Here is a 22,306-nt window from a genome sequence, read left to right as displayed (position 1 = left end):
ATTCATTGTATTGACGTTCACTAATGACGTGCACTTTAACTGTACAACTATTGGGGGAACCAATAGTTTTGACAACCCTTTTGTATGTATCCAATGAATTGAATGTTTACCACTCCATACATTTGATGACATGATTTATGAATTGTTACACAAGAGTCATATGACTGAAGTCTGAAGTCAAGTGATTAAAAGATTTTTTAATTTCAATGAAGACTTGTTTTAGTGATGTCTTAACTTTTCATACAAATTGGTGTCCAAACAATGTGTTTATTGGTCACCGAATTAAGTTTGAATTTAAGTGATCACTAGTGGACACTGTTGTGACCACTTTTTCTGCTGATTTGCTCCGTTTAACGACGTCTTGAGCGCCGTAGACGACAAATGTCTGGAAAAGTGGACAAACTGTTGTGTTTCTGTCACTTCTGTGAACTTCACGGTCCGAACGTTATTCTCACTACACATTGTGTCTCAAAGTCGGATCTATTGAACTATAACATCGATGGCAAACAATCGGACACAAGCCGTACGACCTCATCGTTGGCCTCATCGATGTCTTCATTGCCGACCAATTCATTTATGAACAACTCTAACCTCTTCACCGACGAAATTCATATGATTAATGACGAGCTTAATGATCGGACCAATGGTTGCGAAGGCTGTTCACTGAAGTCTAAATCGATGGACGGCTTCAATGGGTTTCTGTCGTTCAGCGAAAGCAAAAAGTTTGGTTTTATAACAAACGAGTATCCAATGGATGGCAATAATAACAGAAATAGTTGTGACATCAGTAACAGTATTATCCGCGACGCGTGTATCCGTAGTCTCAGCTGCGAAGTGTACGACTCGAGTGAAGGCGAAGGCATCATATACTTTGGTGACGACCAAAGAGCTCATATACTTAGTTGTCTATTCTTCTTAAAAGACTCAAAGGCCCGGGGCTTTCAACGCACGTATAGTATACTTGTTATCAGTCGACACAAACACGAGTTACTAAATGATTGGGATTTCTATGTCAAACACATCAAACAAATAGTCACAAAATTAAAGTCTAAGGCAAAGATTATATACGAAAGTGAATTAACGCAAACCACTTGCCAACAGAGGAGGTCTCTAATACTGGACAATGTGTCCAATATTCGGGCCAATATTAACTCACTCGAAGACATAGTCGACCGAAACCCGTTGAATACACACCGCATGAACAGCAAAGCGCGTTCACTACTCGAGCTTACAGGAGATAACACTGCCTTCGCTTATCTTCACATTCAATTCTCTTGGATCCTATCGGCCGTCTTTGTCTTACATAGTAATACCAATTCAGTCATTGATTATAGCGGTTCAAACTCAATAAGACTATCACCGAACTTGGATCAGAAACTTAGTTTAAGAAATTTCTATAATGTTATCACAAAAGACAACTATAATGCCATTAGTTATAATATAGTGACCGGAAATAAGATAATAATTTGTGACACAAATACCAATCGCCAGAAAGCAATTATTCAATGTTTATCACAACTATTACCTGAAGAATGTGTTTGCGTTTTAACTGATTACCAGAGATTTGATGAGTCGTCTAAACATAATTTTATAGGAGTTTCTTCTTTAAATTTGTTGCCAAAAAATATAATGGATTCGGAATATCACTTATTAGTGGTCGTTAAGGACAAGTCGACCGACAAGAATAATAGCAATAATAAAAATAATTTATTTACTGATAAAACTCAAATCCAATTGCACTCTGTGTGCAAACTTCCCGATTGTTTGCCCAATTTTTTGGTGAATATTGAGAATATATTGACCGACTTATCCTATTCGGATCAAACACTTATGTCATATCTGATGACATCGAAGAATGAATGGCTAAACAAAGCTCAGGCCTTTTATTCGTACACCAAAGGCGTGAATCCGCCGCGAAGTCAATCGGAGATCAACGCAATGTTCAAACTGATTGGTGCCGACGATTGTGACCGAAAAATGATTACATATTGGGCTAACAATGGCTTCAATATTGAATACAAGACTAAAGTGTTTTCAATTAATTCGGAAACAGATTTAGTAATCAATGGAAAGCAATTGTCAATCAAATGAAATATATATTTTTTAAAACGTTTTGAGATTTATTATTAATTTATAACTATTTTTATGTAATTTTTATCAAATAAAAAATGACTAACAAATCAATCTATATATATATATGGGCTGTTAAATGATATCGAATTAACGCGGAGCGGGAGCCGATAAGGGAGGCATTGGCATACCGTGACCTCCACCCGAAATGGCCGCCGAAGGACCCAACAGTATCTGAAAATTGCAATAAATTGTTTAATTATTTTATTAATTGTTAAACTCAATCAATACTTGTCTCTGTTGCTGTTTATTTATCTCTTCCAACTGCGATCTCTCCATCTCGAGAGCCAACGGCGCCAATAAAACGGCCGATGAAGTGAAGACCACCCAAAACACCGAACAACTCAATCCATACAATTGTTTGCTTCTATTAAGACTACCTTTGGTCACATTATAGACCAAATTACGTAACGTCTCGGGAAACATCTCAGTCAGACCAATGAGTCGCTCGACTAATGTTTCATCAAAATCCTGACCATTAAAATAGTGACAAATTATAAACTCAAATAAAAATATGTCATTGAATTGAGTCAATCATCACTAACGTCATCGTCATCTATGTCTTGGTCGACATTAGCAATTGGTTTGCTGACAACTTGTGATGACGAAATCTCCGCCGGTATAGTAGCATCTGCTGGACTTGTGGCCATTGTGTCATCAATACCCGAATCGGGAGATTGGACACTAAACATTTAAAAAAATCAAATGTTTGAATTGAAAATAACAATAATAATTGTAAACAATAATTGGTTTAAATCAGAAAATCAATTGAATTAATCAAATGATTGAAAGTGAAAACCAATTGATGACAAAAAACGTGAAATTAATTTGTCAATCAATAGCTTGTTTTAAAAGCGCATGTTTTGAATCAATTTTTTATCGCAACACTTGTAATCAATGTTAAAAACAATACTATAAATCAATCAAATTATAATATAATTTAATGTGTGATTACTATAACTATCATTTAGTTATGTAATTATTTTTTAAAAATAAATTATCAAATATTTAGTATTTTTTTGTTAAAAATCTTAAACCAATTTTGTATAATTAATACCTTTGATCGCCAAACCCTTGCGGTAATTCAGGCGGCAATGTTGATGATTGTTGTTCATCACCACTTTCTCCATAATCCATATCATGAGCGCCACTATTGTCTTCAGTCATAATTGTAAACAAATTAAGATTATTATTAACCACTGATGACAACTAAAAACAAGACGACAATACAGTTGTCTATGAATTGACTGTTTATTATACAGTAATAATAATTATAATTCAAATGCGTTTTCAATTGAACTTATAGTGCGATCCCTTGTTATGTGTTGACACACGTGTTGTTATTTAAAACGGATTGAATGAATCCAATGATTGCATTATTTTACCGACAGATTTAGTGACCAAACATTTCGGTAAACATTTGGTCACTTAATACATCTATTCAATGATTTCTCAGTTTTTAATTCTTCATAATTAATAATCAATACATTGAAACCAATTGACTGATTGCATAATTTTTAATTAACTGTTAAAAAACTTTTCATATTTACAAAAAAAAGTTATTAATAACTTTCAATTGACAACTAATTGGATCAATAGATCCATACGAAAGAAGAAGAAGATAATGAACGAAGAAGTGATGACCGAATCGACAGCCGTTGAGTCGACAAATAGAAGACAATTCGGTGTCGACTGTATTGTCACCGAAGGAAAGGCTAATATAATTCGTTTACCATTTGTTTTCTATAATAAAGTACAAGAATTTAATAGAGATTTAAGGTATCATTTCTTGTGTAATGTCTATAATTTTTGATGCAATTAATAAATCTTATTATTTGACCACTAATTTGGTTCAGTGTTTTAGCGATTAATACATTTCTCAAGAATCAACTTTGGAAGAATAATCTTAAACCAAATAAATGGATTAAAGATCAGGTATTTATTATTATTTAGTAGTCATTAAACAAGAAATAAAATCCATTAATGATTTTTTTATCCTTAAGATCACAATATTGGACGCGCTTTCGGCTACAGGTTTGCGATCTATTAGGTATGCCTTGGAATGTACTGATTGTTGTGAACTACCGATTAAAATATACGCCAACGATGTATCAATAAAAGCCATTGAGACCATCGACAAGAATATTGAAAGAAATAATGTAAAGGATAGGGTTGTGTCCAATCGAGAGGACGCCGCGTATGTATTATATTCTGTAAAATAATTTCAAAGTTAATTGGTATCTAATTATTTTTAACCATTGAATTTACAGAATATTTATGATTAAAAATCGCGATTTCAAGCGACGATTTTCAATCATCGATTTGGATCCATACGGAAGTCCTGCAATATTTTTAGACTCAGCTGTTCAGTCATTGGCCGAAGGAGGTCTGTTGATGGTGACTTGTACTGATATGGCTGTTCTTTGTGGTAATCATAGTGAGACCTGTCACGCAAAATATGGATCCATTTCTTTGAGATCTAAGTCCTGCCATGAAATGGTTTGTACCAAATGGTTATCTGTTTGAAACAAACATTTGTTGTGTAGATAACAGTCATTTTTTAATCATTCAGGCCTTACGAATAATTCTTCGGAGCATTGAATCACATGCCAACAGATACGGCAGATATATTGTGCCATTGATTTCATTAAGTGTCGACTTTTATGTCCGAATATTTCTTCAAATATATACCTCACCTAATGAAGTGAAGAGAAGCGCCAGGTTTTTAATAACAGTCATTCAATTATTTTTAAAATAATTTTTAATTTAATTTTTATTCATAAATAGCAAACTATCTTATGTTTATCACTGCACTGGTTGTGAGTCTATTGAATTGCAACGACTCACTCATCAAAAGTAAGTTTTTGTATTTTAATGTATAAAATGTTAATATTTATACAAATCATTATTAAATAACAATATTTGTTTTATTGTAAAATCAGAAATATCGATAAAGAATATAACTTTATTCCAAACGGACCTAAAGTTGACCGCAAATGCCAACACTGTGGACATACATATCAAATGGGTGGACCTATTTGGTCGGATCCCATACATTCAATTGATTTTGTTCGACAATTACAGAAACAATTGTCTGAATTTACTGATCAAACATTTTCAACACACAAACGTCTTCACGGAATCCTTCAAGTAATCAACGAAGAACTAATAGATTGTCCGCTATATTACTGTTTGGATCGACTCTGTCGTGTAGTCCAGTGCTCGATGCCATCGATGAGGATATTTCGATCAGCTATTCTGAATGGTGGATATCAGGTATCATATTCACACGCAAACAAAACATCAATTAAAACTAATGCAACCAATGATTATATATGGGATGTAATGCGAGAAATATATAAACAAAATCCTAACGACAACCTTAACGATAAAAGTGCCGGTTTTGCTATAATTAAACAACAGTCCAGTCATACGATATCATTAGAGCCGCACGACAGCGCCGAACCCATGTCTAAGGAAATGCAATTATTGCGATATCAAGTAAACCCTGAACCCAATTGGGGACCACAAAGTCTGCCATCAAAACAATGCGATAAACGGGTACTAAATCAGGGAAAGCGAAGTCGACCTAAAGATAATGATGATAATAAAGATGAAGATACAAATAAAAAGTTATCTAAAGATAATCAATTTATTGAATTAAATGAATTAAAACAATAAATTGTTTATAAAATTTTAATTAAATCATTAACATTTACAAGATTTGATAAATTGAATCAGAATTAGTGACTAATTAATAATGAATTTTTTGGGCACCATTTTGATCTCATCTATTTAACCAAAAAAATTTATATATAGTGACCGGTATTTGACTTAATCGTGTTTATAATTTTATAACAAATTTGTGATGAGTTCAGTGGTAAATGATTGAATTAAAAATGGCATAAACTTTATATTTAAACAATGATTAATTTTAAAGTGATTAATATACAAAAAAAACAATATTTTTATGATTTAAATAAATTCCTAATATTTATAAGTTGTATATAAAATTTATAAATTAAGTCTAAAAACTAAAAATCAATAAATAAATATATAAATATTATCTATATAATATTATTTAACAATAATAATTATTAATTACGACTAAACTAGGTGCTCTTAAAACTATTTAATATTAGTTAAGGGAGAAATTTTTTAAAGCTATAATATTTGTGTAAAAAAACGGCAGATTTGATAAATATTAATATACAGTAAGACATCATTTGTATCGTAATCCACAACAATTGATCGAATTTTGTTTTGTTTCAATCGATATTATTTAGTCTATGTATGAGTTGTTTAAATGAGAATTAATTGATATATAAGTATTGATTAGACTCTTTGGGATTGCAATTAGTATACAATTAGTTAACAACAAATTATGAGATGTTTTAAGTAATAAACAGTCAAAGCGTCGCTAAATATGGCGATGATCTTCTACGCCTTGAACTTATCGGTACATATCTAAACACTCCCGATGTTATCATTAGAAACAGACGCTTTGGCCATCGGCAAGGAGTGGCCGCTATCTGACTGATTGTCTCTAAAAACATTGCGATATAATCTGTAAAAAGAGGAAAAAAAGTCAAAACATTGTAAATGTTTTCAACTAATCCATGACAAAGATTTGTTTACCTAATAGTGTTGGTTGTGGTCGACCTCCGTTGATGTACAGCACATACGAGAAGCCATCTCTGGCCGTACTATTGATTGAGTAATAAAGAGGTAGATATAAGTGGCGTTTAAACTGCCGATTCTCATAGAAACGTATGGCAACTATATTAGTGGTCAATACATGTAAATAGACTGCTTTTACGCCTCTGTTTTTCGGTTCGTATATCAAGTCTTTGATTAGTTTGTCCAACAAAAGACTGGCGATACCGTTGCGTCGATGCTCTTTGACCACTCCTAACGTCAATATATAGGCCACTTCGGAGTCTTTAGGCAAACTTGTGGCCAATAATCCTTTATCTTCACGATTGCATTTGTCTTGGCTTTTAGTTTCCACAACTATTAAACCAACAATTTCTGAATCATAAACTGCGGCCTTAGATATAAACTTCTTATTTGTGGTGATTTCTTCATACCAACTGTCGGGATATCTGTAAAAACAAAATTTTGTCAGTAATGGTATACAGTATATGATAATGACTGAAGAAAATTATAAAATACTGACTCAATTGGGAACCAATCGCTACATAATTGTTTCACTTTTGGCACATCCGATGAATTCAAGTCTCGCAATTCAATTGAATTAATATAACCATTGGATGCCAACCAAACACTATTCATTCAGATGGACTACAATTGTCTTCAGCGATGACCAAAAAATCATGTGATGATTGACACCATGTCTTGCAATCAAACACTTTGACAATCAGTTGTCATATATTGTTGTTGTTATTCATATGAAACACAATATTATTGTTGACAAGTGTTTAGTATTTATTAGTCAATAGTTTATTAGTTACTCAATGAATGCAATACATTGAATGAATGAGTAATGTTATGCTATTAACTCAGTTTATATACAGAATATACAGTACTTTAATGTAACAAATAATGCATTGATTGGTTGATAGTCTCTATTGTATTGCAAATATCATATACACGACTACTTTAACTTATTTATTAAATTATCAAAAATCACTCAAAAAACGCCTCAAATTTCCAATATTTGAATCAAATTACAAATTATATTATATATAATATAAATTATATGATATATAGTAATCATTTTTATTTAACAACTATTTAGTTAAGGAAATCAAATATTTTTAACTCTAGATATCAATTGATAGTTCAAAGTTCATCAAAGTTTGTTAAAAAAAACAATACAATGTATTTATCCGGTTATCGCTTTAAACAAAATAAATTGATTATAATTTTTGAAATATTTATATTAAATAATTGTTTATTAAAAAAATCATTAAAAAGTTTTTTTTCAAATAAATGTAAACATTTTTTAAAAATTATGACATAATATTTATATACATATTTTTTCGAAAAAAAAGTTTTACACTAAAAATAGTATAATTTTGTTATTAAAGTAAAAAAAGTTACTAAATAGTTGTATACATACCTATTATATGCTAATAATATAAATACAGTATAAATATTTATATAATATAAATAAAATAATTATAATTTATTACTTTTTTTATTACTGTGTATGATATCATATATATCACGATTTATTAATTTTTTTTCTTAAATTATTTTTACATTATATTTATTATCAATAATAGTACCATAATACAATAATTAAAATTTATAACTTTATCCTTTCATTAAGTAATAGATTAGTTAGAAATAATATATTTATTATTTATTATTGAGTCCTAATAATAATAATTTAAAAATCAATCAAATTTTTTCAATTGGTTATCCAATACAGTAGTAGTTTAGTTAACTCTATAACTGGTGTCAACTGTAGTAAACCACTTGTTATGCAATAAAATGTTTTTATAATGTGAATCAAGTGTTATGTAATAGCAATGCATTTAACCGCAGATTAGACACAATTAGCGGTCACCGATGGACTCGTCGAAAGGTCACCGAAACAATGAGGACGACTTGTATTCGCTAAGCGACGGCAACACGAGTTGCGACAATACAATCGGTTCGTATCGGTCGAGTGCCCGGACGTCCATTTCCTCATATGATTTCACACCGATCGAGACGCCGGGTGATTGGTCGCCACGATTACCGCGAAAGGCCATTGCTAAAAACAATCAGGTCCTACAGCTGTCGGAGGACACAACCACATGGAAAGTGGTACACAAACGTAGCAAACGATCGCCGCGTAAACAACAGATTCAAAACTCGACGGCCAAAATGCAGGCCATTCTTATGAAAGGAAATGCACCCGAGTTTCGGTTTCGGATTGTCGTCGGACTTATCCTAATAGCTATTGTTATTATTATATTGAGTACAAGATATTTCTATAATCGTAATCGTATTTTGATGGCCATCAGAGACAGAATCTTCTTCATTAAAGAAGAACGACATCTAAACTTATTGGACAGTGAAGGTCACGATTTGTTGCACATAGAGTTTGGTCTCAATATTCCGCCCGACATTCCGCCCGTCAATTGCAAGACAATCGAAAAGAATATGCGATTGTGTTTTGATTGGAAATATAGGGCACATCTGAGTCTTCAACACAAACATTATGACAAAGCCATCACTTGTTATGATATCAAATGGAAAAGCTATGAAAAGTATGCAATTCTTAAAGATTGCTTTGATATGAGTGATAGCTTTTGGTACGGTATGGGAGATGTTAGCGGACTCAAGTGGCCACTCAATGATATGTCTTTAGAAGACTCGCCATTTATGACCAGCCATTCAACTGATTCTGATAATCCATTTGGTTCTTTGATTGGTAGACATTGGTTCTCATCGAAAGGTATAACAATAAGTGTGGGACTAAATGTTCCCCTATTTGTCAGTTTAAACAGTAGTGAAGATCCAAACAAACTTTGTTTCATATCAAAGAAACAGTTCCCCTATTATGTGCTCAATAAGGATGATATTTATGCGCACTTGGAGTACACTATATGCACGGCTCCTCGTCTTCCAGATCTTCAAAATCATTTAATTGAAAATTTTCCAAAAAAAGAAACCAAAGATACCATTGTTGAGTCCAATTCTAGCGTCGCAGAAGATCCCGAAGAATACACATTTCTTGAACGACATATTTGGGCGACAGATATGAATGTTATGTCCAATTTTACCCACCAATCAGTTCAGTCATATGTGGACCGAATAACGAGTTACGGTTTCGAGCCGGGAATCATATTACTTGACTCCCGATGGGAGAACATAATCGGCAATTTAAAACTAAATAAGACATTGTTTGCCACGCCATCAGTTTTGATCAATATTCTCCATAACAAAGGCTTCAAAATATTTCTTACAATTACACCGAACATCGATTTACGTTCCGATACGCTGGTCAACGCCCGACTCAATCATCGACTATTGCGCGATAATCGACTCAATGTACCGCTACTGACCAGATGTGGCAACAATAATGAATTTATTTGCGGTTTAATTAATTTGACAAACGCTGACAATAGAGAATGGTTTAGAAATCGTTTGGTCGACGAACTGATCACCGGTTTGTCAATCGATGGCTTTCTGTTTGTTGGCGGACAGTCATCATTAATGCCACGACATATGAATGTCGACAAAAGTATAAATCCAGACTATTATCTGAATTATATGAAACGATTGGCCATTAATACAACTAACTTGATTGGAACAACTAGTTCTGTGGATGCAAAACAATTTGACGGTTTCGTTAAAATACTTCCTCGAAAGTCTTCGTGGCAATCGTTGAGATCATTAATACCAACTGTTCTATCGCTGAGTTTAATGGGCTATCCATTGGTTAACACGGGTTCTGTCGGAGGAGTACGTGCGCCGAACGAAACCAGTTATAACAAAGAATTATACATTCGATGGTTACAAGTGACGACATTTTTTCCTGTCATTCAATTTGGTGAACCCGATAGCGATCCAGAAAGTCTTAAAATAACCAAAAGATTGTTAAAACAAAGAGATGAGTTAATATTGCCGGCGATGAAGAAATGTTTGAAAGAATTCCAGAGGAATGGATCGCCAATTATAAGACCAATGTGGTGGACACAACCGGATGACAGTTTTGACGCCTATATTATTGACGACCAGTTTTCTATCGGCAACGATATTATAGTGGCGCCTGTGGTAGACGAAGGACACACTGAAAGAGATATATTTTTGCCGAACGGCTGGTGGAAGGATGAGATCTCGATGCAAGTGATCAGAGGCGGCAAATGGATGCGCAAATATCAGGTACCAGTAGACAAAGTGGCCGTTTTTATTAGGACTGAGTCGTCGTCTACCAGTGTTTGATATTGTGATAGCATTTGTCGTTTTACCGTATGTTATGTTGTGAACAAATTATGAGTTTGTTTTTACCGTAAACTAAAATTTTATATATTTTTTTATACTTAAACTATTTTATGATAATTAAATAACTATATATATATTATATAAAACTATTGAATAAATATTATTATAGTATACAGTATATTATAATATTAGAGCATTTATTTACAAATAATATAATAAATAATTATAATAATGGTTAAAATTTTGATAAAATAGTTTTACAATATAATATGAAATTTAATTTTTAAAAATAAAATGTAATCCCTCTTATGTAATCTAATTTATATATTTGTATATAACTGTTTGTATAGATTTTGTTGTATTTTGTAATTTATATACCGTTATAAGTTGTGTTTAAATAAATTATATTATGATAATATTATTTGTCAAAATAAATTTACAGTATATATGTAATATATATTATATTATTTAAATGTGTTGGGGGTGTGGGGTGTGGGAGGGTAAGCGGTGTTGTATTGAGAGGTAAGTGTTGTGGTTATTTATTACTATAATTTAATGAATTTGATTAAATGCATTAAATCAATGTATTTCAGTGGCTCCTTATAATCTACACTAACATAGACTTTATTCAGAAATAATAAAATAAAAATAATTATAATATAAGATATAATAATTTCTAAATACAATACAAATATGTTTTTATGGAATATAATTGTTAAATGTAATCCATAGAGTTTAACATAATTTAGTATTAAATCTATAATCTATTAAATTGCATGCAAACAATTAAATAATATTTTATTCAAAAATAAGTTTATAAATTGTTATGAAAAGTTATGACTAACATCATTATTATATATTTAGCTTTTATTATTTGTATCATTGATACCAGTGATGGACAGCCTGTGTTTTGTGAGACTTCACATTTTGATGGTATCTATAACTTTGGCCGACAATTGACTATTAGAGCGCAAATCAATGAGACGTCTCACTGGACATGGGTTTACAATATGTCTACTAAAACATTCAGTGACCCACCCGTCAAAAATGATGGTATTTTATTTAAATTAATCAGAAATACTATTTAAAAAATAAAACAATTATTAACTAATTATTTTTAATTACCAGAATCGATAATAACAACCAGTTTTTATATACCAAAAGTCCCAAACTGTCAAAACATAGACTATAATTGCCAACTAATAACAAAAGCAAAGAATCTTATGTTTGCAAGAATTCGGTCGTTAAAGACATTTGAAGAATCAATGATTATCTACAATGTTTCGGAAAATATTAATGACACTAATTTAGTTGCGGCCAATAACGATGACTTGCCGTGGAATCTGACCAAAACCACTGTAGTTGACATTTGGCCGCCAGAGTGGTCTACCCTAAAGTCAAGTGAGAGGATTAGCGTTTATTTTCCACAAACTTACGAAGTATTATATATTGTCATATATGGCGACAATTCTATGCTATTGAGGGCAAAGATATCTGATATCAATTGGTATAACAATATGATTCACAAAGATCTCGGCAAAAATACTCGTTATGTCGGTATGTTTATACATAGGGGTAATCTCTATGCCATTGGAGACTACATCCATAGTACCGATTCATATATCTATTTACTCCAGAGAAACACAAATCAATTTTCAACATTAGATGTAAGATAGACTTAATAGCACTGAGAAAATACTACTTTTTTAATGACTTAAAAATTATTTTTATTTCAATGACTTGTCTTTTATCAGAAAATAACTGTACGAAAGTATTTTAATTGTCCGGAATCTACTATAACCTCAACAACAGAGACACCGGTAAGTGATGGGTCAACACAGTTAGTGACAACAACACTACCGTCACTATCAGTCGATCAAAAGCAGTCTTCATCGATGACAACTTTGATCATAATTATTGTTATAATATTTATTATCATTTTTATTGGTATTTTCGCTGTCATTGTTTTCTTTTATTTTATAAACAAAGGTATGTTTTAACAAAATGTTTATATAAATTATATTACATTAATGTCTATTAGTAATTAATTAATTAATTGATATTAATTATTAAAAAAATTAGGTACAGTGACAAGTCTTAATCCTAAATTAGATGAGTCTAATCAAACATATAGCGAGGAAACTAAGACAAGTCGTTCATCAAGTTTTTATTAACTAAAAGTATTATTATTATTAATTTAATTAAATTCTCTATAACTAGTAATCTGTAGATTAAATGCAGTATTTATGATATTTTATTATTTATCATTTTAATTACTATAATTTCTTTTTTGCCGAAAAGTTAAAATAAATATATAAAAGTTGATTAATATTAAATTGAATTATTAATATTATTATGAATTAACAATTAGATTAAATTATTTAAATTATTTTATGTTTATTTCAATTAACTGACAAACAATTTTGCCGGTGGTTTGTAGTTATTAAAAGTTAGTTTTAAAACCATTATCAATTACCATTAAAATCATTTAAAACTATTATTAGACATTTTGAAAACATATACCGGTACTATAATATCAGTCATATAACCAGTGATTTTAATGGGTCCCAAACAATTAATTTATCAAATAATATTTAATTAAAATAGGCTGTTCTTTACTATAGCTGCCAATTGTTGGCACGCGATTAATATTTCTATATATTTTAGTTAAGTTTAGGTTAGGTTAGGTTAGGTCGCGCGATAATAAATATTTACCGTTAAATATATAGAAATATTAATCACGTGCTAACAAGTGGCAGCTATAGTAAAGGACCTTAAAATATAATACAATATACTGAAAATTAAAATATGACTGAAATTTGATGAATTAATTAAAATTAATATAAATTACTTATTTTGTTGAAACACTTATCAATCAATTCGTGTCATTTAACTATTTGTCCCTTTCATTGAGGGTTTTGTATTTCGTAATAACATTATAACAAAAAAAATTAATGAACTTTTAAATTTAATTTATACAAAATTTTGACATTTTTCTATTTCAATAAATAAAAAACAAAATCAAAATACGAGATCTAAATAATAGCCTATTAATTATGAATTAACAACAAAATTCAAATTATTTCAATTAACTGACAATTTGCCGGTAGTTTGCAGTCATTGAAAGTTAGTTTTCAAACATAGATATATCACTCTATTATTAGACAGTTTGAAGACATAACTACCGTATTATCAGTCACTTAAATGGGTCCCAAACCGGCGCGCAAAACACTATCGTCTATTTCGACCAAATCGGGGAAAGCCGGTACTGGTTATGGTCGTTGTCGTAAAGCTGTGTATCCATTCCTCGTTGGTGTAGCTGTAGGCGCAACCATCTTATTGGTTACCGTAATTGTCCACAAGAAATGCTCAATGGGTGGCAATTACCGGTAATAGTTTCATTTACAGACAAATACATACAAAACTATATGAGAAGAGTAGTGGTTGTCATTGTTTTGTCGAAATAAACTAAAAAAACAGTTATTCTTGAAAATCAAATGATGTCTGTCTTTGAATTTTTTTTCTATCAAAAAGTTATGCAACAAAATTCAAATCAATCTTTTTTGTATTAAAAATTAATAAAAAATCAAATTTTTAGAAAATATTTGTTATTTTTTCAAACTTAACTATTGATATTGAAAATTGTATATTTTGTTATACTGTACTGTACTATAAAGTTTTTATTGCATAAAATTATTATTTTTACTAAAATGTGATAAAATAAGTGTAAAATCATTTATTAACATATAATAAATGAAATCCTGATATCAATAAAACAAAATATGTTATAAATTATTGTAAATCACTTCTTTCTTCCAGTTGTTTAGTGACAGCTTTGGATAGATATTCAAGAAACTGAGCAAAACTTATGGGAATACGTCCGCCGGAAAACAAAGCAATGGCCAAAAACGGTATCTTTCGTAGAGTACGACCACTGAGTGATAAACTTTTTTCGGCAATTTGCAAGAGTTTATAATTGCCGGCAAAAGTTGTGCCAAACGCTTCCAACTGTTCCGAGCATTTAAGCTGATTATAAGATAGTATAGACTCATCGCATGAGACGATACTTCTTTTGATGAGTTCGACAATACAGGATCGGTATATATCGTAAATAGTCTCAACTGTTGGTAAACCAATGTATTGTTTGATGTCAGCCCTGTCAACAAAAGCCAAGTCTATAGCGTTGGTTACATTAGAAGTGGTCAGTATTACGACATTCGGGTAATTTTTAATGCCATCCAATTGTGTTAACAAAGCATTGACAACACGTATTGCATCGGATGGTTCGGTACCGTTGGCCGATACCTGTCTTGTATGGGCCAGACTCTCGACCTCATCGATCAACACAAGTATAAGCTGATCGTCTAATTCTACGTATTCTTTAATCTTCTCAAACAACTTCATCACTAGTTTTCCCGACTCAGAGAACCACTTGGAGAACAATGAATGCGAATTGATTTCAATGAGTTGTGAAGTCTTATATTTGTTTCGTAATCGGATCGATAGTTTGTGAGCTAATGCCCGACACAGAGACGTCTTTCCAGTTCCGGGCGGTCCGTGAAGTAATACTACTTTATTCCAGTTAATCAATTTGGTGTCAACTCCCTTATCGGCGAAGATTAATGAAGTCAACACAAAGTCTAACAAATAGTCTTTGATGTGTTCGCTGAACACCAAACTCTCCCAGAGATTGTGAAATTCATTGGACGGAAGAATCGTGTGTTTGGCTGCCGGTAGCTGTTCTTCATCGCACTCCATGTCCTCAGAGGAGATGCTCTCGTAATTCAATTGATAAAAGTAATAATTTACGATATAAGTGCCTGTTGTGGCCATCGATGTCTGTATCGGTGTGTCATCATTAGCGGTCGTGAATCGACTCAACGATATATTAATAGTGTCGACATTTGTGGTCAATTGTTTCGGCAGTTGTTTATCGACCACAACATACGAGTCTTTGCGTTCAGACAATTGTTTAACAATTGAGTCCAACTCTGAGTTTGTTTGTATCCAATTGGTTACCAAACTCTTGAGTTCTTCTGCATCACAATAACTGTTGCGTTTTTGAAGCACTTCCACGTGAAGACATATATCGTTCATTGTGTCTGATATTAAGTCTTCAATTCAATTGATGTTTTCAAATGAAACCAAAAGAGCGCCGAAAAACACAAACAATTTCAACAGTCATGACGTCAGTCAACAGTTTTTAATGATAGATAAAAAAGTACTAAAAGTGTTTTCATTGACTTCTGTTATGAATATTTGTTTAAATTATTTAAAAACTATACCTTTTTATATACAGTATATACAGTACAATGAAATACTACACGATTTGAAAACATGTGAATTGTTATCAAAAAATATAAACAATAATTGTTTTGTTTTTTTAATGACTTTTAAACCGAAACTTCTTTAGATAGTTATAATCACCCGACTGTACGATATCCGCGATGTCCAGAGGTGGTCGTGGAGGTGGACGCGGAGGCAAACGTGATGGCGGTCTGACCTTTTCGTTGGAGTCAATGGGTCTGACACGCGGTGAGGCACTACCGCCGCCAACCCTAACACCGCCGCCCAACTATCCGTCGATTGCCGACTGCCGGCCGTTACCACTGCACGACAATGAGATAGACAACTATCTGTTGACACTTAAGCAAGAGTTTCGACAATCAATGATTACATCCAAATATTTCATTAGTGCCACTAAAGAGAAGTCACAGATAGAGAGATATTCAGATAAATACGAAAACATTGCCACCGATAGTGTCAGTGATAATGACATACAAATTGGTATAAAAAATATTTAGACATTAATAGATCAAAACTGATAGTTTTGTTTTGTGTCCACAGATTGGCGTATATTTCCTACAGAGTTGTGTCCGAAGAAAAGCAAAACAAAAAAGAAGATAAAAGTTGAAAACAATAAAGATTTGAATCAAAAGTTAGAGAAATTAATAGAAGACGAAAAAGAAGACAAAAGTGATGATCAAAACAGCGATGAAGAGGTAAACAATAATGCATCCGATGTGGAGAAGGAAGAAGTGCCTGAAGAGGATGTCGAAGAAGTAAATATATTTTTTTTATCATTTGATTTCATTTATTGAATTTACTAATTGAAAATTGTTTGTCAAATCTAGGAAACAGATTATATGTTTTCTTATTTCGATAACGGAGAGAACTATTTGGAGGAATCGGATGATAATGGGGATGAGGGACCCACCTATTGAAAGACATCACACAAACAAGTCAGCCATCAATTGTTGTACATTTGGATCATTTTGTAATTTAGTCAATAATTTACAATTGAAAGTAACAGTTGATAAATTTATTTTTCAAATCTATTGATAAAATATTTGTAATAAAAATATATTGTATATAACATATATATATATCTATAATAAAACTCTTGTAAAAAGTCTTAGTGATGACTATGAATGTGATGATAATAATTATCTAAAGTATTGTTATGATTATTAATTTCACTATGAGTTTCACTATGATATATAACATAAATAACTGGCAATAAAAAGCATACGACAAATGCCAATAGCAATAGATTACACCAATTGATGCCATAATCTGATTCATCACAACTAAAGGCACTTCTTTGCGATTTCTTTTGGCCGATAAATTGAATTACATTTTCATCGACAGCTAATGATTGCTCCAAATTAGTGATGTCTGAGCTCTCGATCACTGTTTGTGTCGATTCTCTAATTCTTTTGAGATCTTCATCCATATGTGACAAGAATTTATTTTCAAGTTTAGTGCCGTTGTTTGGGCCCAAATGCTGTGATATACCGATATTGACGGTCAACGATGAACTGTTGCCATCAGATGATGAAGACATGTGATCGTCGTCCAAGTGTTTGCTACTGTCGTTAGGATCAGCTGTCGTCAGTTGGCTATGAATTTGATGGACTAAAACATCGCTAAGTATGCCGTACTTCTTGACCGGAAGCCGTACAGTGCGGAGTCCGTAGAACTCGTGGTCAGACATAATATGATTGATTTGCTTGATCTGAGACACGGAACAGCCGTAGCGTAAGGCAATGGCACGCAATGTATCACCCGATTGGACCCAATATGGGATGTACTCAACCAGCGACTCGGCCTCAGTTTGCGATCGTTTCGGTGAAACTCGTTGTCGATTCTTGAGCTCAAATGTCTGGTCCTCGTCATCGTTGGCAGTGATGGCCGTCGGATCGCTAAGTCTCTCGTATTTAACCGATTTGTAGTCATTTTGTGACCGAAACGTCTTATTGTAAACACTTTTCATCGAAATATACGACGATTTCAATCATTTATCTCGACTTTTGATTAAATAAATTATATTAAAAATGCAATAATTTTATTGTTGTCTTAAACTAATGATATGATTGATGATTACGAAAGTCAAACATGTGTTTCATTTAGTCGTTTGCTTCTCAACATTGAAAACACATTTCAATTGATTTATTAATTAATAATTAATAAAAACAAAGTCATAATAAAAGTGTATTAAAAATAAAATAAAATAATAATTATATTATATATTATTAGATCACAAATATGTGTCAAAATGTTTAGTCAATGCAATCGTTGTTATGTTTATTACGTTAAACATTGAAAACATCACTCATTTGACAGTTTATTATTCCATTGATTAATCAATAACTGTGTTAACTAAACATTTATTTTATTTACAGATTATTTAGTCTATTTCTATATTACAAATGCAATTACAATCGTAAAGTTATTCAGTACTAATAAAAAGTACCAAATATTAGATTGTATTTCATTGATTGCAAATACTCTGTTTGCAAATTCAATTGAAACAAACTCTGACGTAATCAACGCGTCAGTTCGTGACGTAATTTATGTTCAATTTATTGAATGAATGAATGAGTGAAACATTTATTCATTCATTCATTCATTCATTGATTCATTCATTGAATGAATAACTTCTTGTCTTAACTATGGATACAGTCTTTGAGTAGTCATTCAAATAATGAATTGACTCTTGAGTTCACACTTTCTGTTGAATGGCCACCAAATGGGTCACAGCTTTGTTACCACCGATGACTTAAAATTCAATGACTAAACTAAACCCTATTTAAAAAATTGATATCAAGTTTGAAATATCGCGACTGAAAAAAACAAAACACAAAAATTCACAGAAGAAGTGGTTATTTATTTAGTTTTTTTTCTCTTATTATAAACACATTACAAGAAACCATAGATGAGATAATCCCTAATAATAAAACTGTTCTCTCAAGAGATTATGAGGATATGAATAGTTGTCACTCGAGTTATAGCGCCGAAGAGCCCAGAGATCACAATTCAAGCCCTAATCAGTGGCTTAACGTTTCTGCAAAACCATTGAAAGTTGAGTTGAGTTTATTGTTCAACGATTGGCCGCTGAAGGAGATCAAGAAATACGAGTGCATCGGTTGTATGGATGAGTTCGTTCACGAGTCAAGTCTTGCCAATCATTTGGAGCGCCGATCCGTTTTCATAACATATATGTGCGACAAATGCCACACAAAACAGGTATTCTTCAACAGATGCACTCTTTTGCAACACTTGAAGTCACATAAAGAGACCAGTGATCACATCCAACGGGTTGTTGCAAATGAAGTGGTTGTAAAACCCATTGATTTAACTTATTTGTCGACACCATTGAGTTCAACAAATAATAGTAATTCAGATAATACACAGATAAACAATAATAATAATAATAATAATAATATAATTAATGACAAGAATATTGATAATCAATTGACTCAAAGAAGGCCTTATGAATCGTTTGTCAATAGTAGTGTCTTTTATGTCAAGAAAGTGGTAAATCAAGTAAGAAAGTCATCAATTGATGACAACAATAGTCACACTAATAATAATAATAAATCGGTCAGAAATGATGGTCAGAATAATTCACAAAATCAGTTGTCAAACGAATTGATGTCCAAGAAATATATCATCAAAAAGTCGAGTAATTCGGAGTTGAAATGCATTCATTGTAATCACAGTTTCAATAGTTTTTCGACTCGTGAGCAACACTTAGCTGACAGACAACTGATTTTGCCGTTAACTCAGTGTAAACTATGTCCGACAATATGTGCCACGAATTGTGGTCTAAGTTTGCATAACAATCTTCATCAGAAAACGGATGAAACAAACAGAGTTTGTCCCGAGTGTTGCACCAAATTGAATGAAATGACTGCAATTGATCTCATGATTCATATTACTGTAAATTGTTTTCATTTAAGCCGTCGATTTGTCTTTAAATGTATGTTCTGTTCGGACAAATTGTCTTCACTGACCACTATTACACAACACATCAAATCGGTTCACACGAAATCACGTTATCAGTGCTCCAAATGTTTGTCCCAATTGGCCACCGATATTGATCTCAAAGAGCACCAATCAACTAGTGGTGAATGTATTGATTCAAAATCTATTGTATGGTATAAATGTCCCGTTTGTGGACAAGAAGTTAAGTCCGTAAATACTTATTCGGATCATCTGACGGGTCACCGCAAAAAGATTTCCGATTTCGCTTATTTTGTATTTAAATGTCCAGAATGTGACCAAACATTGGTAACTAAAAATGAGTTGAGATCTCATTTTAACAATAATCACAGCAATTGTAAGACAGAAAGTGATCGCAAAAATTATTTGAATCATTTGATCCAAAAGATATCAACGGATTATAAAATAGATGTAAATTTTGATGACAAACACTGCCATTCTGTCGATAATAATAATAAAGATCAGAAGTCTGTAAATAATGGTAACATCGATAAGAGGAAGAAGTCAATCGAGTCCAGTGAGTCTCCGGCCAAACGAAACAAATTATTAATTAATAGCGACGACAACGACAATATTGTTCAGAACAGTAGTAGTGATGATCATAAAAGCGAAATCAATGACAAATCATTGAAATGTAATGAATGTGATCTATACTTTCCATTTGTTCAAAATCTGAAACGTCATCTGATTCTTGAGCACCGAATTCATGACGTCGAGAGCTATATTCATAAGACTTACGTAGAGATTACTGTCCCAATCATCTCAACCACTGAACCTCAACTGCCCAAAGAAGTGGGAGAGGAAAGACTATCACAGATATTGGACAGTCAGGACTCAAACGATACCATTTGTCCGGTTTGTTCGCAAAAATTTGCCGATTCGTCGAAACTTAAAATTCACGGCAGAGTTCATGGAATGGCTTTTATAAAGTCGTGCCAAAAGAAGACATCACTTTAATTATGTATTTTATTTTATTTTGTGTTAATCTTAACACTAATTGTATTATAATTTATATATTATTTAATATCATGTTACTCTTAAAATGCATTATTATATAACATTTTATCATTTTATTAATTTATTTTTAATTACTATATGTTATAAATTTTATCTATTATTAAAAAATGTTTACTATATATATATATAAACACAAAATGTACATTTAATTAAATATAAAAAATGTTTAATTTTGCTTAAAAAAATAAACAATATTTGAAATTATAAATTTATAATTAAGCATCCGTAATTGGTTTATATATTATACAGTATATTGAAATTTATTTATTACGGTAAGTGTTTTATTTTTAACACAATTATTATCTAACTGTTAAATTTCATGGATACTAATTTGGAAAATTAAAATTAATTTTAAATCAAATGTATTTTCAATAAAATATTTTTTGTTACTGTATTAGATTTTTTAAATAATTAAATCTTACCCAGTTTATTTGAAAATTTATTTTGAAGACTGTTCATGAATTGCCTCCAAATAAGCTAGTATATTTTTTTAGTTAAAAAATACTTTAATTAATCTAACATGTTAAAGTTAATTAACTACAATATCCAATTATTATGTTAAATTATATAGTCAACTTTACATTAATAATAAAATTTATTTTGCATAACATTTATTATAATTATAAATTAGTGCTTTAAATTAATTTTCATCAAAACACTACAACAAAAATATTTCATTATTATTATACAGTATTATAATTTATAACATTTATATAATATTAAAATTTACAAATTAATTATTTTATTGCATTTAAGTCACTAATTTATGTGATACTAATATATTATAAATAATAATTTAATAGAAAATAATGTTAACAAACGTTTTGTGCATTTCATTTGATTGACATTTTATGCATAAATTTTTATTTATTAATAATTTTTTTTGATTAAATTTAGGATTTTTAAAATATTATTTATCTCAATGTAATGAATTTTAATGAAATAAAATAAATAAATAATTTGATGC

General features: G+C 31.3%; 10 protein-coding genes across 10 annotated transcripts; 6 read left to right on the top strand and 4 right to left on the bottom strand.

The window, feature by feature from the left end:
* Window positions 1-114: 114 nt before the first annotated feature.
* LOC128958599 (uncharacterized) lies at window positions 115-2,174 on the top strand. Its single transcript, XM_054304483.1, has one exon. It carries the CDS (start codon window positions 382-384, stop codon window positions 2,089-2,091), a length of 1,710 nt encoding a protein of 569 aa, XP_054160458.1. The 5' UTR covers window positions 115-381; the 3' UTR covers window positions 2,092-2,174.
* A 22-nt stretch (window positions 2,175-2,196) lies between these two features.
* Window positions 2,197-3,431, bottom strand: LOC128958604 (mitochondrial import receptor subunit TOM22 homolog). The gene is made up of 4 exons (XM_054304489.1): window positions 3,188-3,431; window positions 2,676-2,814; window positions 2,362-2,601; window positions 2,197-2,304 (listed from the first exon to the last, which is right to left on the bottom strand). The coding sequence occupies exons 1-4, from the start codon at window positions 3,295-3,297 to the stop codon at window positions 2,221-2,223; spliced, it is 573 nt and encodes a 190-aa protein (XP_054160464.1). The 5' UTR covers window positions 3,298-3,431; the 3' UTR covers window positions 2,197-2,220.
* Window positions 3,432-5,748, top strand: LOC128957815 (tRNA (guanine(26)-N(2))-dimethyltransferase-like; the record flags this gene model as incomplete). Its single annotated transcript, XM_054303630.1, has 7 exons — window positions 3,432-3,909; window positions 3,987-4,065; window positions 4,134-4,327; window positions 4,401-4,629; window positions 4,703-4,851; window positions 4,918-4,986; window positions 5,073-5,748. Coding segments are annotated over exons 1-7 (1,551 nt in total), but the record flags the coding sequence as incomplete, so codon positions are not given.
* A 453-nt stretch (window positions 5,749-6,201) lies between these two features.
* Window positions 6,202-7,625, bottom strand: LOC128958603 (N-alpha-acetyltransferase 60-like). Its single transcript, XM_054304488.1, has 3 exons — window positions 7,310-7,625; window positions 6,769-7,235; window positions 6,202-6,697 (listed from the first exon to the last, which is right to left on the bottom strand). The coding sequence occupies exons 1-3, from the start codon at window positions 7,423-7,425 to the stop codon at window positions 6,540-6,542; spliced, it is 741 nt and encodes a 246-aa protein (XP_054160463.1). The 5' UTR covers window positions 7,426-7,625; the 3' UTR covers window positions 6,202-6,539.
* A 909-nt stretch (window positions 7,626-8,534) lies between these two features.
* LOC128958973 (myogenesis-regulating glycosidase-like) lies at window positions 8,535-11,125 on the top strand. Its single transcript, XM_054304942.1, has one exon. It carries the CDS (start codon window positions 8,671-8,673, stop codon window positions 11,032-11,034), a length of 2,364 nt encoding a protein of 787 aa, XP_054160917.1. The 5' UTR covers window positions 8,535-8,670; the 3' UTR covers window positions 11,035-11,125.
* Window positions 11,126-11,863: 738 nt separating this feature from the next.
* Window positions 11,864-13,208, top strand: LOC128957814 (uncharacterized). Its single transcript, XM_054303629.1, has 4 exons — window positions 11,864-12,087; window positions 12,163-12,701; window positions 12,789-12,981; window positions 13,117-13,208. Exons 1-4 carry the CDS (start codon window positions 11,871-11,873, stop codon window positions 13,206-13,208), a joined length of 1,041 nt encoding a protein of 346 aa, XP_054159604.1. The 5' UTR covers window positions 11,864-11,870.
* Window positions 13,209-14,800: 1,592 nt separating this feature from the next.
* On the bottom strand, window positions 14,801-16,213 carry LOC128957646 (pachytene checkpoint protein 2 homolog). Its single transcript, XM_054303448.1, has one exon. It carries the CDS (start codon window positions 16,129-16,131, stop codon window positions 14,827-14,829), a length of 1,305 nt encoding a protein of 434 aa, XP_054159423.1. The 5' UTR covers window positions 16,132-16,213; the 3' UTR covers window positions 14,801-14,826.
* A 120-nt stretch (window positions 16,214-16,333) lies between these two features.
* On the top strand, window positions 16,334-17,324 carry LOC128958294 (DNA-directed RNA polymerase III subunit RPC7-like). The gene is made up of 3 exons (XM_054304110.1): window positions 16,334-16,821; window positions 16,882-17,096; window positions 17,169-17,324. The coding sequence occupies exons 1-3, from the start codon at window positions 16,482-16,484 to the stop codon at window positions 17,256-17,258; spliced, it is 645 nt and encodes a 214-aa protein (XP_054160085.1). The 5' UTR covers window positions 16,334-16,481; the 3' UTR covers window positions 17,259-17,324.
* Window positions 17,325-17,449: 125 nt separating this feature from the next.
* LOC128957813 (lysM and putative peptidoglycan-binding domain-containing protein 3-like) lies at window positions 17,450-18,460 on the bottom strand. Its single transcript, XM_054303627.1, has one exon. It carries the CDS (start codon window positions 18,308-18,310, stop codon window positions 17,450-17,452), a length of 861 nt encoding a protein of 286 aa, XP_054159602.1. The 5' UTR covers window positions 18,311-18,460.
* Window positions 18,461-19,302: 842 nt separating this feature from the next.
* On the top strand, window positions 19,303-21,279 carry LOC128957812 (zinc finger protein 532-like). The gene is made up of 2 exons (XM_054303626.1): window positions 19,303-19,656; window positions 19,777-21,279. The coding sequence occupies exons 1-2, from the start codon at window positions 19,303-19,305 to the stop codon at window positions 21,277-21,279; spliced, it is 1,857 nt and encodes a 618-aa protein (XP_054159601.1).
* Window positions 21,280-22,306: the final 1,027 nt, after the last annotated feature.

Source organism: Oppia nitens, unplaced genomic scaffold (genome assembly GCF_028296485.1).
Source record: "Oppia nitens isolate AA-2021 unplaced genomic scaffold, nextdenovo-longstitch-racon4-pilon3 scaffold3_pilon_pilon_pilon, whole genome shotgun sequence".
NCBI classification, from domain to species: Eukaryota; Metazoa; Arthropoda; class Arachnida; order Sarcoptiformes; family Oppiidae; genus Oppia; species Oppia nitens.
This window is presented reverse-complemented; position numbering and strand designations above follow the sequence as displayed.